The following is an 18,963-nucleotide window of genomic DNA, read 5'->3' on the forward strand; positions in this document are numbered from 1 at the left end:
ACGAGGAGTGTCACTAGGTGGCATCCAGTGCCTCCACCAAGCTGCACGGGTGAATTGGCATCGGGCCCCTGGTACCAGTCCCACCTGCCACACCCGGCTCACCTCCCCCCACCCCATTGAAGACCCAGCTCAGCACGATACAGTGTCTGTGCCCCAGCACAGTGTTCTTCAAACTTTTTTTCGGGGACCCACTTTTACCAACCGGCCAAACTTCAGGACCCAACCTGGCCGACCTTCGCGACCCACGCCGGCCGACCTTAGCGGCCTATGCCGGCTGACCTGCGCGACCCACCATTTTCTCTTACTTTGTTTGCTGCTGACAAAAATGGAGGAAATGGTTTTGGGTCCCTTTGGCCCTCGTACACACTCCTCCAATGGAACCTGTTGGATGAAGGTGAAGCCTTCCGGTGTTGGAAAGCATGGAGTCTCCATCTGTCCAAAGTTCTGCATATTTTCCCTGTAACGTTTTATCAAATAAATCCCCCCGAACTTGTAAACAAAATAAAAAAATGAATAAAATAAATGAAAAAAAAATCAAATGAATAAAATAAATGAAGAAATGAATAAAAACCACGACAGAACTTGTAAACTAAAAAGTTGAAACTGTTAAAAAAAAATAGCGGCCGCAATGCGCATGCTTGCCCGATGATCGGCGAGCATGCGCAATGCGGCCGACTTTTTTTAAACATGTTTGCGGCCCCTTGCAGCTGGCATTATTAAAAGCTGGCTGTGCGAGAATTTGCATGATCGGGAGCGCCGCGGATAACGGCTCCGCGACTCTCCCGACAACCACCCGCGGGTCGGGCCCTGACTTTGAAGGACACTGCCCTAGTATGCTCTGGCACCCACCTTCACACTCCATCCATGCACAGCGACAGTGCCAATGCCATAGAACCCCCGTGATACATGAAGTGTGCAGCTCACAATGCCTTCTCCGGCCCCAGGCCTTCCAGAGGTGCCCACCATCAAATGCCACATGGCGTGGGAAGCAAAAAGCTCCTTCTACTTCTGATCTGCATCCTGGGGACACACCTAGACTGGGTGGGAGAGCACAGAAGGCTAAGATTGAGGATCACTGAGAGGGCAAAGGCCAAAGCGGGGGTGGCATCAACAGTAGCTGGGGACAGTTGGGGGACATGATTGTTCTCCATTAAAACATGTTACACCCTAGACTTGTGAAACCTGCACCCCACGTTGACCTCCGCCCTCCCTGGCCCAGCCCTACAGACATGGTGGTCCTCGATCTGGGGCCCCCGCCGAGGCACAGCACGTGCAAGTGATGGATATGACTGCCCTGCTAGCAATCAGAAAGGAGTCAGACTGTGACATAGATCGAGGAGCACCAGAGCTCACTTCATAGCAGGTTATCATCAGCCTTGTACATTGACCCACTGCTAATGCCAGCACAGGCTGATTACCCTGGAGTGATGTTACCTGGATTCTGGGAGGGTGGGACAGGGCAATTGGAGGGTGTGGGGTGGGGGGGCTGGAGGGGGGGTGGGGGGGGGGGAGAATGGGTGGGTGTGGAATGGTTGACGGAGAGTGAGATGTGAGTCAGGGGGGCGGAGAACGGTTGCTGAGGGGAGCCAGTGGGCGGGAAGTGGGGAGGGGTGAAATGACGGATGAGGTCGCCTCCTATGTGAAGCGGGCAGGAATGAGGGACTCCCTGGTCCTCTGGGCATGCCGGATCCTCACCTCTGCCGCTTGTCCTCTATCCTCCGGCTGCTCCCGCAGATCCTCCCCGGGCTCATCCCCACTCCTGGTCCGGCTTCTCCTCAGACAAGGCCGTATGTTCTTCCGCCTCTACCTCCAGCACGTCGCTCCGCTGCTGTGCCAGGTTTTGGAGAGCATAGCAGGCCACCATAAAGCGAGCAACATTCCGGGGGATGCACTGCAGTGCCTCACCAGAGCATCAGGACCGCAATTTCAACAGTCTGATGCACCCCTTAATCACAGCCCAGTGGCCACATGGGCCTCGTATATCAGGTCTCCGCATCGGACTCCAGCCTCCATTCTGGCATAATTAGCCAGGTCCTCAGTGGGTACCCATTATCCCCCAAGAGCCAAACCATCATCGTGCCCCTCGATGACGCGAGGGGTCTCTGACTGTCCCAGGATCCCAGGATGTAGTATATGCACACTTCTGGAAAGCATGCACACACATGCATGATCTTGAGGTAGTGGTCGCACACATGTTGAATGCTCAGGGGGCCGAACCCCTTCTTGTTAATGAGGTGTGGTAGTATGACTAGGGGGTATTACGGTACCTTAGAAGTGAGCTGCTATTGGTGCAGAAGACTCGCCGCCCATTGGTCCGGGTAAGTCATGTGCCTCTCAGCTGATTGGCTGAGAGGTAGGTAGCTCTGCCTACAAGGTGGGATATAAGAACACCTGCTTCCCAACAGTCGGCCATTCTTCTGCTGCCGGGCACACATTTTGTGCATTAAAGCCTATCGTTTGGATCTCATTTTCGTCTTGTGTCCAATTGATGGTGCATCATGAGGGGAGTTGCCAAACCCCTTCCTGTTGATGAGGGGAGCTCCCGGACCATTGTACGCAAGATGACATGTGTGCCAGCTATTACCCTCTAAACCTGGAGTATCCAGGCAATGGCGGATAATCCTGCTGCTCGGACATTTGGTGGACTTTGTGCAGGTCAAAGTTTATGTATACGTCTGCCTGGGCAAACAGGGCATCTGTGACGTCACAGATGCACTTGTGAGTTGTGGGCTGGGATATGGCACACAAATCCCCACTCGGGTCCTGGAATGATCACACGAAGCGTAAAAGTTCTGGGCAGTAGTGACCTTGATAGTCACCGGGAGTGGGTATCCTGCTCCTCCATGTGGTGGCACGTGCACAAGGACATGGCACAGGTGCCGCACAGTCCCCCAGTCCAATTCTTGAGATGGAGCCTCTTGCAGCACCTGCTTCTGACATCTCCTTAAACAATCAGTGATGCCTGTGCACCTTGGGCAATCGCCAGCCTCCCCCCCCCCCCCCCCCCCCCCCCCCCAACCGGGTCTGTCGGCGGCCTGATGGACCAATACACATTCAATTTAACAGTCAACAATACAATTAAATCACCACAATTTGAATTAACCTGCCACTCTCTCCACCTCCCACAAACCCCAGCAGTAGACTTGGAAAAGTGGAAGTAATTTGGGGGGTTAGCATAGTAACATATGGGAAAGTCGCACCTGCACAGAGCATGGCGTAGGAGTGAGAGAACACCCCTTTCCCCCTCTCCAGCACTGGCAGTAGGTTCTTTACTCCAGTCTACAGAAGCAAAAGGGGTCACAGCAGACAAATACACAGTCACAAAGCATTAAACATAACACACTCAACAGCACAATAACTCTCCCCCATCCCACAGCTCCTGGCAGTAGTCTCGAATCAGTGGAAAGTTGCTCGGGTGAGCATAACAATACACCAGAAAGTCACACCAACGCAGAGCATGGCAGAAGAATGAAAGAACACCCTTCACCTTTGCGAGCACTGGTTCAACATTGAACAGTCAGGGCCGCACGGTAGCCTAGTGGTTGGCACAGCTGCCTCACGGCACTGAGGTTCCAGGTTCGATCCCAACTCAGTGTCACTGTCCGTGTGGAGTTTGCACATTCTCCCCGTGTCTGCGTGGGTTTCGCCCCCACAACCCAAAAATGTGCAGAGTAGGTGGATTGGCCACACTAAATTGCCCCTTAATTGGAAAAAATAATTGGCTAATCTAAATTTTAAAAAAAAACATTGAACAGTCAACAGTACAATAAAGTCACCAGCAATCTGCACGGCTTCCAGACATTAAACAGTAAACAGTTCATTATAATCACCAGCAATCTGCAAAATCCTGAAAGTCTACAAGACCTTCAGTATGTTGCTCAGTTGAATTGAGCAGCCACCCTTCCCCTCCTTCAGCATCGGCAGCAGGTCACCTGACTTCTTCCCATTCCTTACTCCAGGCCACAGAAGTAAAAGAGGTGGCAGCAAGCTAACACACGGCTTCCAGACATTAAACACTGAAAAGTCCGCAATATAATGAAGTCACCAGCAATCTGCAAGAGCAGTTCTTCAGTACCTTCAGCACGTTTCTTAGCCGAATCGATCTGCCATCCCAACACCGGCAGTAGGATATCGTACTCCCTCCCTTTCCTTTCTCCAGGCCACAGAAGCAAAAGAGGCGGCAACAAACAGACACACAGCCTCCAGAAAGCTGTAGCAGCATTCAGGCCTCTCCGCATTTCTCTTCCCTCCTGCAGCTCCCAGTTGCAGACTCTCAAAGACAGGAATAATCACACCAGAAAGTCATATTGACATAGAGCAGAAGAGTGAAAGAGCACCCCATCCCCCTCTCCAGCACTGGTAATAAGCCAGCTTATGTCCACCCTTTTCCTTATTCCAGGCCACAGAAGCAGAAGAGGCAGAGTAAACAAACACGAGGCCTTCAGGCATTGCAGCCAGAAGCAGGAGCAATCAGCAAACATAACCTGCAGCCACTTGGGAATATTTTGTTTGGTAAATGTTCAACAATATGTTTATGCAAAAAATATTTCAAAAAACAAGCTACTTGCTAGTCTCAAAATTGGAGAATCCAACTCATGGACTATCAAGAACATAATTGTCACATTTTATAGAATTTTGTCAGAATCATTGGCCATAGATCAATTGGCCTCCAGCTCTATTTAAATTTATATTTAAAGTCACTGGCATCATCGACAGTAAACTGCTAAATGGCAACTGAACAGCCATTCTGCAGGGTGTTGTGGGGAGTCTGGGGAGAGCTGATCTCCATTAGCTGAATCACGGGTGAACCCTGGGAGGGGTTTGTGGGGAAAGAAGGAGATTGAAAAGATCGTCCTTCAGAAGATGCACGGATGGGGAGCTCGGTGAGGGGGTAGAATGATTCTTCGGGGGTTTCTGCCGATAAGGAGACAGTGGCATGTACCTCAGAGGGTCTCTCAGAGGGGTACAGGATAAAGGATTCTATATAAAGGATACGCAACCTGTCCATGAATAAGTATTGATCAAAGGAAGTTTTTTCTCATTTTGGTGATGCTGATTTTCTACAACTAATGAATACTTTTCGATTTTGATTCCTTTTCTCAAGTACAATTCTGCAAAACCACTGGACTCTGAATGATAGGAAGGGTGTGGTTGGTGGATACATATAAATGTGTGTGTTGAAGATTTTGACACATCACGTTCTGTTCTTCCAGCTGATTAAACGACAGAAGTCAAAGTGAACAAGCAGCCTGCCTATTCACGCAGATCATCATGAAGTAAGAGAGATTTTTGTGTGTCAATAGCATGTACAGTAGCATGGGGCGGCACGGTGGCACAGTGCTTAGCACTGCTGCCTCACAGCGCCTCGGGTGACCGTCTGTGTGGAGTTTGCACTTTCTCTCCATGTCTGCATGGGTTTCCTCCGGGTGCTCTGGTTTCTTCCCACAGTCCAAAGATGTGCAGGTTAGGTGGATTGGCCATGCTAAATTGCCCCTTGACAATGTTCACCCTTCTCCCAACAATGTTCACCACCACCCCGACAATATTCAACCCCCATCCCCAACAATGTTCACCACCGCAACGGTATTCACCTCAACCTCTGGATAGTGTTCCCCCCTCCTCACTGTGTCCGTATACCGCCTCACCTTCCGGCTCTCTAGCACCTGCCTGGCCAATGTTGGAAGATTCAGTATATTTGTGGGAGAGCGCTGGGAAGGTGGTGTGAGCATTGTTGGTGGTGCGAGTGGTTGAGTATTGTCGCGACTATGGACTTTATGAGTGAGTGAGGGTGTTGACCACTGTCAGGGAGTAAGGGTTGTGTTGAGCATTGTTGCCGAATGAGGGAGGGGGTGAGCACCATCGGGAGGGTTGGTGAGGGGAATGAACATTAGCGGGTTGTGAGGTTATGCAGTTCTGGATGTTATAAGATCCTCTGAAATGCAGCCTCAGAAAATTAACTGAAGTCAGACATTACGGGGGTGTTCCTTCAGGTCATGATGAAAAATGGAGCCTTCCATTCACTGGAATTAAGCTCAACACTTGGTTGCCCACCTCTTTATGCTATTGGGTTCTAACTGCAGAGTGGATCAACACTGGGCCACTGACTGGAATATCTGGGTCATTATTAATTTGTCAATCAAATACTGTTTTTAAAATACGTGTAATCCCATATTCCTGATGTCCACAAGGTTTTTCAAACTGCGTGTCATAGAGTTTCCCAACGTCGGTCTGCGGGGGAAATGCTGCCTAAAATGTCATATCAGTTATCTGACGGATTTGCTATAAGTCTCGCGGTTCCCCCAACCCACCACCATCACCCCTTATCGCCAGCTCCGATTCGAAAATCACGTGCCGTGAAACATTTGACGGATTCCTCGACCTTTCCTGGCCAAAGCTGTGGCCCAAGAGTTCGACGTGGTCCATCTGAACTTCCATCCCCATTTCGTTTTGGATATGGACCCCACGTGCTCTGCTCCGATGCAGAAGAGTTGCCCGAAGGACGACATCACGGGTACCATTCACCCTGCTGAGAATATTCACCATCCAGTAGCAGAAAGAAGCCACCATGAAACAGAAAGAGAGTATTAGAGAACTCACCATCAAACTCAGCAGACCCGAGGACCAGAGTATGTCAGAGCCCTCAGTGAGTGAGAACAAACCTGGATAGGGTACCCTTGTGTTATGTGTGTATCTGTGATGTCTCTGTGCAGAAAAATAGCTTGACAGGCTTCTACAGATCTTGCAGTGTGGTTGCTGCTGAGGGGCCAGAAATGTGTGTTGTTGTGTTTTCTATTTTGCTTTACCTGGATAGCTTGGATGCGTAGTGTTGAATAAAGAACACAAAGCTTTGTTAAAAAACAAAACTATAAATTTATTACACTACTAACTAAATTTTGTTCACATTCCGAAAGTAGAAGGTTTCTATATTAAACTATGCTCTCTCTAATTAGCAGACTTTCACAAGTACAACTGCTCCTGTGCCTTACACTCTTCTGACTACTTCTAACTCTTAACTCTTAACTCCCGGAATCCTCAATGATACATATATGACTGTTCTGTGGTTCCCTCTAGTGGTAAGAAGCATCATCATTAACTTGTTAACTCTTTACATCTCAGTCAATATACATATCATTACATCCCCTCTTTTTTTCAAAGATGTTTGGAGATTTCTACATATATGTGTATAGTAAGAGCATTGTATGTTCTTTACATGTAGTTGAGTACTGATATTGTACAGTAGTTAACAATTTGTTTAACTTTTTACAGTCCACAAATTGAGACTGTACTCAGTCTTCACTGTGGTAGTCTGTTACAGTACCAACAAGTTATCAGTCCAAGCCATCAAATGTTCAAATGGTTGAACCTGATCTGACCTGGTCTTTTTTCTGAGCTTGTGGTGTCACTTTCGTGTTTCATTTGTCGTAAAAACCTGTTTGCTACCTGTTTTTCTCACAGGGACCAACTCTTCTAGCCAGTTGGAGCATCGTTGTTTCTTTCCAAACAATGTAACATGTTGGAACTCTCCACTTCTCTTCTTCCTGACATTGGTCCCATTATGCGTGAACTTGGCATTGTCAACACATGCATCGGTTTGTTCTATCTTGAATGATTGATGTGTTTCACACACTGTCCTGCAGTTCCTTGCTCTGTTGCCATCCAGATTGCTTTCTATGCTGTATGGTCTGTCCAGTGTGATTGAAAGTTTCAACACTTTCCTGTCATTCAAGTGCCATTTGTCACTGAATTGTCCTTTGGTATCACAGTCGTGCCTCTTGAGTATATACTGTAGTACCATAACTATTCTTGGTGCGCTCAGGATCAGTTCCTTTTTGCTTGGTTGATTCATTTTTTACTTATTTACCATCCGTGTCATTAGGATTATCTGATGTCTCATCAGGCTTTGTGATATATTTCTGTTGGATGATCTGATGTATGCATGAACTCTTGGTGCTCCTCATCTGGAGTCAACTTGTCCACAATGTCATTTTCTTGTAGGCTGTTCATAATTGATGTGCTCTCAATTGATCTGTTCACTGTTGCACTCTGATTGTCAGCTTTTGTACAGTTCAGCTGAGATCTGTCAGTCTTGCTTTTGTCCTGCACAGTTTGTATGCTACTTATGATCACTTTGTCACTATTCGGAAATACAGTGGCTAGACCGTCATAGTCTTCTTTTTGTTCATCGTTATCTGTTTCTTCACTGTTGTCCTTACTGGTAAATACAGTGGATAGACTTTCATAGTTTTCCTTTTCTGGCTCAGCAAATATATTAGCGAGACTCTCATAGTCTTCCTCTTCTTGTTGTTCAGTTGTCAGATTACTGTCATCCAATGTTGCAACGATCTGCCATTCCAACAATGTATTGAATTCATCTACCTTTAGGAGAGTGCTGTTCAGCTTTTCAACCGTGTTGCTAAAGAAATGATTGGTTAAGCCGCATATTTCTACCATACCTGAATAATATTCTTCAATATATGAGTTGCCTTCTGTATTCTCATATTGGTTGAAATCATCACGTTCGTTACGTCATGTGCAAACTTCCACTGCGCATGCGCAAATCGATCCTCGGAGTGCGCTTTGTTTTTAAGTGCGCATGTGCAGAACGGTCAAATTCCGGAACTGAACCCGCACATGCGCAGAACTTTCAACTTCTGAAGCGCACGTTTTTTTCAGGTGCTCTTACGCAAATCGGCCGTCTTTTTGAGCGCGCTGAATTTCAAGCTGTGCCACAGCTTCCACGGAGTTGAGAATTTTCGCGCCACGTTACCGATTCAACATTTCAGCACTTCTATTTTTAGATTCTTTACTCGCACGGGACATTTTAATTGAATCTTCCAGCATTATTTTTTGTTGGTTTTGCAGTCGTTTACATAGCTTTTAATTTCTGTTAAGCTCACAATAGTGATCAAATTTTTCAATGACCACTTCAAACATAATTTTTTCAACTTCACTCTCAAAGTGGAATGAGTTATACAATTCGATAGCCTGTAGTCCATCCGTTAGTAGTAATAAAGCAGTTTTACGCTTATCACTGGCAGTTTCTAGGTTTGAGGATGAGAGGAACTGTTCAAACTCTTGTTTGAAAATTTTCCAGTTCACACCTACTTTACCCGATATCCTGAACAACTCTGGGTTCTGTAAACCTTCCATGAAGCTTCGGCTGGGCATTTCTTTGTGCGATGCTGCTGGTTGTTGCTGGAGTCTGATTGTTGCTACTGGAGTCTGGTTGAGAATTCTTTTTTGCACTTTTTTTTTTCTTTCTTTCTTCGAGCGGAGATTCTTTCTTTCTCCCTGAACCTTACTAATCTACTCTCTGATCACTTCTGGTAACATGTTGTGGTCTCTATTTTGCTTTACCTGGATAGCTTCAATGCGTAGTGTTGAATAAAAAACATAAAGCTTTGTTAACGAACAAAACTATAAATTTATTACACTACTAAGATTTGTTCATATTCCTAAAATAGAAGGTTTCTACATTAAACTATGCTGTCTCTAACCAGCAGACTTGCTCAAGTACAATTTTTCCTATAAATCCCAGTCAATATATATCTCATTACATGTGTGTCAACAACAACATGGAGGCACCTTCAGTGGGAGGCAATTGGCTGCAATTGCAGCAAGAGCTACATTATTGGAGACAAGAGTCTCCACGACGTGACTGCAATGTCATGTCTTCTGATTGGAGAGACATGAGCACACGACAATGCCACACTTGAATATCTGAGAAGATTAAGAATATTTGAGAAAACCATTTTTTATCAATGTCCAGTTTGTCTGATTAATGACAAAACAGGTAGTTTGTCAGTTTTAGTGTTGTCAGCAGTCATCAATATTGGTGAACTTGTTTCTAATAGTATACTTCAAGTTGAATAAGCTTACATCAAATTGAATTGCATTTCAGCCAATTATAAATCAAGATTTTAATATCACTATCTTCAGGTTTATGGCTGTTTTACTTAAAAGAACAACAAATGGCTCTCTACCACTGATATCTGTTCTTTGCTATCCTCACATTCACTTCTTTCTTTCCTTGAGGCAATGTCCCACGATGAAGGCAGGTTCACAATTAGTGGCAGCCCTCCAGTATCTCACATGAGTAACTATCCATCACTGTGACCCTGGACAGTGAACTTTTATAGACACGAGGACATCACAGGCACATTTGATCGTGTCCTCACTCAATATTGACAGAAATTCAATGCATCAGAGGCGACTGGATAGTGAATAAGACCAGGAAAACTAGATGACTTATTTTCCCTCCCTTGGCTGGGGCAGGAAACGAGTGTCGCAAACATTGCCTTGAATAAGGATAGACTGGGTTAGCAAACATACATGGGGAGACAGTGACCTAGTAGCTTTGTCGCTTGACTAGTAATCCAGAGGCACAGAGTCATGCTCTGGTTCACTAATGTCCTTCAGGGAAGGGAATCTGCCGTCCTTACCTGGTCTGCCTACATGTGACTCCCAACATTCCATGAATCAATAAAGATAAAATTGCGGCCAGCGGTGGGTCCCGAAGATCGGCCAGTTGGCAAAGGTGGGACTCAGGGAAAATAAGTTTGAAAAACATTGCCTTGTGGTATATGTCTGATAATGTTTCAGGATATTAACAATTACATTAGAAAAAACAGTATTATACAAAATATTTCTCAATCTTAGGACATCCCAAAGCAGTTTACAGCTAATTAAATATTTCTGAAGTAAAAAGAGAAAATACTGGACAATCTCCGCAGATCTGACACCCAGACTCAAAATGTCAGCTCCATCCTCTCTCCACAGATGCTGTCAGACCTGCTGAGATTGTCCAGTATTTTCTGTCATTTGGCCAAATGGTCAAAGATGGGCCATCCATTGTTTAATTTCTTTCACTGCTAATTTTCAAACGATGAAATAAATCCTGCGAGCTGGAGTGATCTCCAATCTGTGTTAACTTACAATGAGTAATTCCCCCCCACTCCTCAGGACCCTCCCCAAATATCTCCAACTCTGAGTTAAAGGGGAAGACTTTGGACACCCTGCACTTGCGTTTTCCAAGTTGCTCAATCAGATGTTTCCATTTATCTACATTTAAATTCAATTCCTAAAACTAGAAATAACTTAAAAAAAATAAAATTAGATGATTACGACAAGTTACCTCGTCAAAAATGAGGATAGATTAGTTTGTCATGACATGTCCTTCACAAATCCATGCTGACTCTTTTTAATCAGTTTAAACTTGTCCATGTCACTCACTGGGTCGGATATTGACTGGAGGGGAGGGTCACAGATTTTGGGAACAGGAATATTTGTGCATTTATGTTGTTAAACATGAATCCTGCCCAGCGGCGGGCCTGATCGACAAATTAATTTCTCTGCCAGACTGCCCACGTTGGAGGAGACCAGAGCTTCGGGAGGAGGTACAGTGCCAGTTGTTGTGTTATTGGGAGCATTAGTGGGTGTGGATCCCCCATAGGCCCCTATCTCAGAGATCCCATCCTCAGGAGTGGTCAGGGTGCTGGTCCAATCGTAATCACGGAGCAAGAGATTGGAGTCTGACAATGGAGTGGGATCTGATGCCAGGTGTTGAGTGAGATGCAGTTGTGCCAATTAGCAGCAAGTGTGGGAGAGAAAAGAAACAACCTTTGATTGGAGGAGTGATGCGCCATCAATTAAGACAGTGAACATGGAGTGAACAAAACTGAGGCTTTAATTAAGTTAAAGACAGTGCTGGCAGGTAGCCCCAGAATGAGGCAGATCCCGAGGTGGGCAACTTATATACATGAGCCCAAGGGGAGAAGCCACGGGCGGAGCCAAAACAGTACAATATAATACAGTGGTTTAAAGTGGTAGTACAATAAATTACAGTGGTTCACCCCCTGTTAAAAAAAAGTCCGGTGGGGGGGGGGGGGGGGGGGGGATGTGGACGAGTTCAGTTAGAGATTGAGTCTGTCAGGGGCTTTGATTGCCTGCCGTGACCACCTCAGTTCTGGCAGTGGTGTGGACATTGTAGTCGGCTGAAGCGTTGAGTCCTGCATGTCTGGGAACGTGTCGTCTTCTGTGACCTCAGGCAGGTCAGTAGCAGTGAAGGGAGGCAGTATAGGGTCAGGAGTAGAGGCGATTGTCGTTGGGGAACTGCGGGTGCCAAATCCCGAAGGGAGACTGTGTCCACCCGCCTGTCATGGTGTGCCATGTAGGCATATTGTGGATTGGCGTGGAGGAGAAGGACCCTCTTGACCAGAGGATCTGATTTATGACTCCTCGCATATTTCCGGAGGAGGATGGGCCCTAGAACCATCAGCTAGGCCAGGAGCAAGACAAACATCCTCTCGTGAGGGGTCACATTAGTGGCAGTGCACAGGAGTGACCAAATGGAGTGGAGCGCATGGGGAAGGACCTCCTGCCAGCGCGAGACAGGGAGACTTCTAGACCGTAGGGCAAGAAGGACGGCATCCAGACCGTCGGGTTCTCCCTTTCCACCTGTCCGTTTCCCCGGGGATTGTAGCTGGTAGTCCTGCTTGAGGCAATGCCCTTGCTAAGCAGGAACTGACGCAGCTCATCACTCATGAAGGAGGAACTCTGGGCCTCTAGAATTGGCGGGTTGCCGCGCGGCACAGGCTTGCGGCATCCCCGGGTCGGGTTATGGCGACGCCCATGACGTCCACGAGGGTGTCGCATGGTCGGAGGTGTCGGCATCAATGTTCTGGAAGGCCACTTCCAGTGAGTCAGAAAGCTGTACTGTTTCTTGGAGGCCGAGTGTACACCCTTCTAGCAGGCACTGGCGAATGTAGCCTGATTTCATGCCTGCGGCATAGGCATCCCTGATCAGCAACTCGGTGTGCTTGGTAGCCGAGACTGCCTCACAGTTACAGTTCCGGCCGAGTACCTGCAAGGCGCGCAGAGATTCGGACAGCGATTCGCCAAGGCGCTGTCACCTCATGGCAAGGAGATACCTGGCGTACACCTCGTTGACCCCCTTGACGTACTGTCCTTTCAACAGCGTAATAGCTTCATCGAACAAGGCCGCATCCATAAAAGTGAGGAATACTTGCAGGCTCACCCGGGAGATGAGGACTCGCAGCTTGTGGTCCTCGGCGATGGTAACAGTGGAAGAATCAATGAACGATTTGAAGCAGCGTAGCCAGTGTTCGAAGGTGGCAGCGGCATCGGCTGCTTGGGGGTCCAGCTCCAGGCGATCAGGTTTGAGAGCCTGATCCATGTTAAACAAGCCCATTAAGTTAATTAAATTGATGCACCATCAATTAAGACAGAGAACGTGCAGTGAACAAAACTGAGGCTTTAATTACCTTAAAGACAATGCTGGCAGCTAGCCCCAGAATGAGGCAGATCCCGAGGTGGGCAACTTATATACATCAGCCCAAGGGGAGGAGCCACGGGCGGAGCCAAAACAGTACAATATAATACAGTGGTTTAAAGTGGTAGTACAGTGGTTTACCACCAGGAGTAACGAGCAGTAGGAAGGTGAGTGACGGGTGCATGAGTCTGAGCACCGGCGTGACGCTGATTCGAGAGCAGCAGCTGCTCACTGAAACCCAGTCCGAGTGGGAGAGACGGTTACTTGGCCTGTCGGCAGATCAGCAGGCTGTGTGGCAGGAATGGCCTGGCTGCTGAGACCCTGGTGGGACTGGGTCACAAAGATGCTCATGTGGGAGTGGGGAGAGAGGATTTGTGTAGAGGGGCTGCTGACTGAGAGGCTCTCTCAGGGTCAGGGGTTCACTGGTGTAGCTGTTAGCAGCAAATTTTCTCAAGGCATACCAATCAAACTTTTGTGATTAGCTTTTCATTATGTTCCTAAAAACAGAGTATTTAAATTATATTCAAATGTACAAATGAGTGGGCAGCAAATTACATGCCCTGTGAGCGTACCATGATCAAAAACATGGGGTCTTGGGGGTCACTCACCCCCTGTCACTCACTCCCACCCCTACAGACACACTCAGTCACTCCCAATCACTCACTAACACATACACATTTACTGTGCCCCACCCACATGCACACACTCACTCACAATCACTCACTAATGTTGCTCTCTTTGGTTAGCTCTAAATATGGTGGTCAATATGGTCGCCTTCCTTAATTCTAATTACGTTTGCTCTCGAGTCGTCAGGTATCTTTCAATACCGCCACATGGTTCAAACCCGAATACTGATCAAAGAGTCGGTACACCAGTTAGTTAGTTCAAAGTCAATACTATTTATTTACACACACAGTAATATCTACTCTTAAGAACATAAGAGCATAAAAACTAGGAGCAGGAGTAGGCCATCTGGCCCCTCGAGCCTGCTCCGCCATTCAATGAGATCATGGCTGATCTTTTGTGGACTCAGCTCCACTTTCCGGCCCGAACACCATAACCCTTAATCCCTTTATTCTTCAAAAAACTATCTATCTTTACCTTAAAAACATGTAATGAAGGAGCCTCAACTGCTTCACTGGGCAAGGAATTCCATAGATTCACAACCCTTTGGGTGAAGAAGTTCCTCCTAAACTCAGTCCTAAATCTACTTCCCCTTATTTTGAGGCTATGTCCCCTAGTTCTGCTTTCACCCGCCAGTGGAAACAACCTGCCCGCATCTATCCTATCTATTCCCATCATAATTTTAAATGTTTCTATAAGATCCTCCCTCATCCTTCTAAATTCCAACGAGTACAGTCCCAGTCTACTCAACCTCTCCTCATAATCTAACCCCTTCAGCTCTGGGATTAACCTAGTGAATCTCCTCTGCACACCCTCCAGTGCCAGTACGTCCTTTCTCAAGTAAGGAGACCAAAACTGAACACAATACTCCAGGTGTGGCCTCACTAACACCTTATACAATTGCAACATAACCTCCCTAGTCTTAAACTCCATCCCTCTAGCAATGAAGGACAAAATTCCATTTGCCTTCTTAATCACCTGTTGCACCTGTAAACCAACCTTCTGTGACTCATGCACTAGCACACCCAAGTCTCTCTGCACAGCGGCATGCTTTAATATTTTATCGTTTAAATAATAATCCCGTTTGCTGTTATTCCTACCAAAATGGATAACCTCACATTTGTCAACATTGTATTCCATCTGCCAGACCCTAGCCCATTCACTTAACCTATCCAAATCCCTCTGCAGACTTCCAGTATCCTCTGCACTTTTCGCTTTAACACTCATCTTAGTGTCATCGGCAAACTTGGACACATTGCCCTTGGTCCCCAACTCCAAATCATCTAGGTAAATTGTGAACAATTGTGAGCCCAACACGGATCCCTGAGGGACATCACGAGCTACTGATTGCCAACCAGAGAAACACCCATTAATCCCCACTCTTTGCTTTCTATTAATTAACCAATCCTATATCCATGCTACTACTTTACCCTTAATGCCATGCATCTTTATCTTATGCAGCAACCTTTTGTGTGGCACCTTGTCAAAGGCTTTCTGGAAATCCAGATATACCACATCCATCGGCTCCCCGTTATCTACTGCACTGGTAATGTCCTCAAAAAATTCCACTAAATTAGTTAGGCATGACCTGCCCTTTATGAACCCATGCTGCGTCTGCCCAATGGGACAATTTCTATCCAGATGCCTCGCTATTTCTTCCTTGATGATAGATTCCAGCATCTTCCCTACTACCGAAGTTAAGCTCACTGGCCTATAATTTCCTGCTTTCTGCCTACCTCCTTTTTTAAACAGTGGTGTCACGTTTGCTAATTTCCAATCCACCGGGACCACCCCAGAGTCTAGTGAATTTCGGTAAATTATCACTAGTGCATCTGCAATTTCCCTAGCCATCTCTTTTAGCACTCTGGGATGCATTCCATCAGGGCCAGGAGACTTGTCTACCTTTTGCCCCATTAGCTTGCCCATCACTACCTCCTTAGTGATAACAATCCTCTCAAGGTCCTCACCTGTCATAGCCTCATTTCTATCAGTCGCTGGCATGTTATTTGTGTCTTCCACTGTGAAGACCGACCCAAAAAACCTGTTCAGTTCCTCAGCCATTTCCTCATTTCCCATTATTAAAACTCCCTTCTCATCCTCTAAAGGACCAATATTTACCTTAGCCACTCTTTTTTGTTTTATATATTTGTAAAAACTTTTACTGTCTGTTTTTATATTCTGAGCAAGTTTACTCTCATACTCTATCTTCCTCTTCTTTATAGCTTTTTTAGTAGCTTTCTGTTGCCCCCTAAAGATTTCCCAGTCCTCTAATCTCCCAGCAATCTTTGCCACTTTATATGCTTTTTCCTTCAATTTGATACTCTCCCTTATTTCCGTAGATATCCACGGTCGATTTTCCCTCTTTCTACCGTCCTTCCTTTTTGTTGGTATAAACCTTTGCTGAGCACTGTGAAAAATTGCTTGGAAGGTTCTCCACTGTTCCTCATCTGTTCCACCATAAAGTCTTTGCTCCCAGTCTACCTTAGCTAGTTCTTCTCTCATCCCCTTGTAATCTCCTTTGTTAAACACAAAACACTAGTATTTGATTTTACTTTCTCACCCTCCATCTGTATTTTAAATTCCACCATATTGTGATCGCTCCTTCCGAGAGGATCCCTAACTATGAGATCATGAATCAATCCTGTCTCATTACACAGGACAAGATCTAGGACCGCTTATTTCCTCGTAGGTTCCATTACATACTGTTCTAGGAAACTATCGCGGATACATTCTATAAATTCCTCCTCAAGGTTGCCTTGACCGACCTGGTTAAACCAATCGACATGTAGATTAAAATCCCCCATGATAACTGCTGTACCATTTCTACATGCATCAGTTATTTCTTTGTTTATTGCCTGCCCCACCATAACGTTACTATTTGGTGGCCGATAGACTACTCCTATCAGTGACTTTTTCGCCTTACTATTCCTGATTTCCACCCAAATGGATTCAACCTTATCCTCCATAGCACCAATGTCATCCCTTACTATTGCCCGGATGTCATCCTTAAATAACAGAGCAACACCACCTCCCTTACCATCCACTTTGTCCTTCCGAATAGTTTGATACCCTCGGATATTTAACTCCCAGTCGTGACCATCCTTTAACCATGTTTCAGTAATGGCCACTAAATCATAGTCATTTACGATGATTTGTGCCATCAACTCATTTACTTTATTCCGAATACTACGAGCATTCAGGTAAAGTACACTTACGTTGGTTTTTTTTACCTCTGTTTTGAATCTTAACATCTCCAGTTTTATTCCTTTTGTTATTACTGGGCCTATTCTCTGAGCTCCCCTCAGTCACTGTACCTTGTACTGTCGCCCTTTTAGATTTTTGACTATGTCTTCTCTGCCTTGCACTTTTCCCCTTACTTCCTTTTGCTTCTGTCCCTGTTTTACTACCTTCCAACTTCCTGCATCGGTTCCCATCCCCCTGCCACATTAGTTTAAACCCTCCCCAACAGCTCTAGAAAACACTCATGCACAAAATACCATAAACTAAACTATCTCTCACGCTCATGACTATACTTAACTTCGGCTGCCGACTCAGTCAGGCTGTTGTATTTTATATTTTCCCCGCGTCTTGACTGTGATAGAGAAATACAAACATGATTCATTAGGTAAGCAAAACTGAACTTTATTTCCGAATTAGAACTGACTGCTAGCAGTATGGCTGAGATTTGAAGTCGGAAAGCAGTCAATTACAAACTGCTGAGTCCGTCCCAAGTCTGCGATATTACAGAAAAGAAGGCAATTCTTAGACATTATAGGATCAAGATAACATGAATACAACTTGGTCAGGAATTTGATCGAAAGTAAAACATAAGTAATAATCGTTACAATGGCGTCACCTTGTCTTTAGAACAGTACAGCACAGAACAGGCCCTTCGGCCCTCGATGTTGTGCCGAGCAATGATCACCCTACTTAAACCCACGTAACCCGTATACCCGTAACCCAACAATCCCCCCATTAACCTTACACTACGGGCAATTTAGCATGGCCAATCCACCTAACCCGCACATCTTTGGACTTGCTGACCTTTAGGGGACTGGAGTCTCATATCATTATCTTGTCTTTGTTTTAAGAACTGGACAAACTTGTTTACATACAGGAAGAGACAGTTGTTCAGCTTGTTATGTATTGAGACTACATTTAGGCTCATGATGAAAACACCTTATCTTAGAATTTTAGAATCACTCGGTTCTTAGGTCAAGTCGACCTCGGCTGTGTATATCTGTGTATTTTGAATCTGTGCCTTAGGTTATGTGAAAATCCGTTTAAATTCAATTGTACTAAGAAGACTTGACTACTTTTCCCATCATGCCATTATTTGCTTCACACAATACCACACTCCCCCCTTTTGTCATATCATGACAACTAGCTAAATAGATATATCCATGATTCGTTTGAAAATGCATTTACACAAGCAGGAAAGCAATCCTATCCCTAGTAGCATTAGTAGCAGTAGAATAAAGGCCTTAAAGATCCAGTCAAATAATCCATGACCCAACCACCCTAGCCAACCCGGCGGGTTATAGTCGTGAAATTCGCTGCCAATTTGTTGAATTTGAGCAGCCTGTCTCTTAATATGGTCGGCCAGGTTAGTGATATTTTCAGAGCCATCTGGAATGTAAGTACAGCACTCTTGGCCTATGATAGCGCACGTTCCTCCCTGCAAGGCTAACAGATAATCCAAAGCCAGTCGATTTTGTAATGCCACGGTCCGGACAGCCACTAGCTCAGCTGAGACCTCGGCCAGCGCCTGTCCAGTGTCCCTGGCTTCTGTTGCAGTTACGTTTGCCAGATGTTCCAATGCTGAGGCCATGTAGATCAGTTCGTTCATGCCTTGCCCGTTCCGTTTTAGAAATTGTTCTTTTTGCTCGCGAGGAGGAGTGCTTAAGGGTGGGTCGATGATGCATTTGGGGTATGACATATCCCAAAAAGCAGGACCCTGTCCAATTAATGGGGAGACACGGATATGCTTTAGTGCCGCATATGAAATAGGTTCCATTGTAGGCTGTAAAATCATCTGCTGATGTCAT

At 45.9% G+C, this 18,963-nt stretch overlaps 3 protein-coding genes across 4 annotated transcripts in view; 1 reads left to right on the forward strand and 2 right to left on the reverse strand.

Annotated features, from left to right (window-relative positions):
* Positions 1–18,963, reverse strand: part of LOC119950988 (interferon-induced protein with tetratricopeptide repeats 5-like) — a 999,792-nt gene that overhangs the window by 216,512 nt on the left and 764,317 nt on the right. The gene's annotated exons all lie outside the window — the stretch shown is intronic.
* LOC119950954 (interferon-induced protein with tetratricopeptide repeats 5-like) overlaps positions 1–18,963 on the reverse strand; it is a 169,565-nt gene that overhangs the window by 26,365 nt on the left and 124,237 nt on the right. The window lies entirely within an intron of this gene.
* The window catches only part of LOC119950956 (interferon-induced protein with tetratricopeptide repeats 5-like), a 189,296-nt gene continuing 175,257 nt past the window's right edge, over positions 4,925–18,963 (forward strand). Inside the window, exon 1 of one of the 2 annotated variants that reach the window (XM_038773986.1) lies at positions 4,925–5,276. In XM_038773986.1, coding sequence (XP_038629914.1) covers positions 5,272–5,276 — 5 coding nt within the window. In that variant the 5' untranslated portion in view covers positions 4,925–5,271. The remainder of the gene's footprint in view (positions 5,277–18,963) is intronic. The other variant, XM_038773984.1, reaches the window with a different exon arrangement.

Source organism: Scyliorhinus canicula, chromosome 16, assembly GCF_902713615.1.
Source record: "Scyliorhinus canicula chromosome 16, sScyCan1.1, whole genome shotgun sequence".
NCBI classification, from domain to species: domain Eukaryota; kingdom Metazoa; phylum Chordata; class Chondrichthyes; order Carcharhiniformes; family Scyliorhinidae; genus Scyliorhinus; species Scyliorhinus canicula.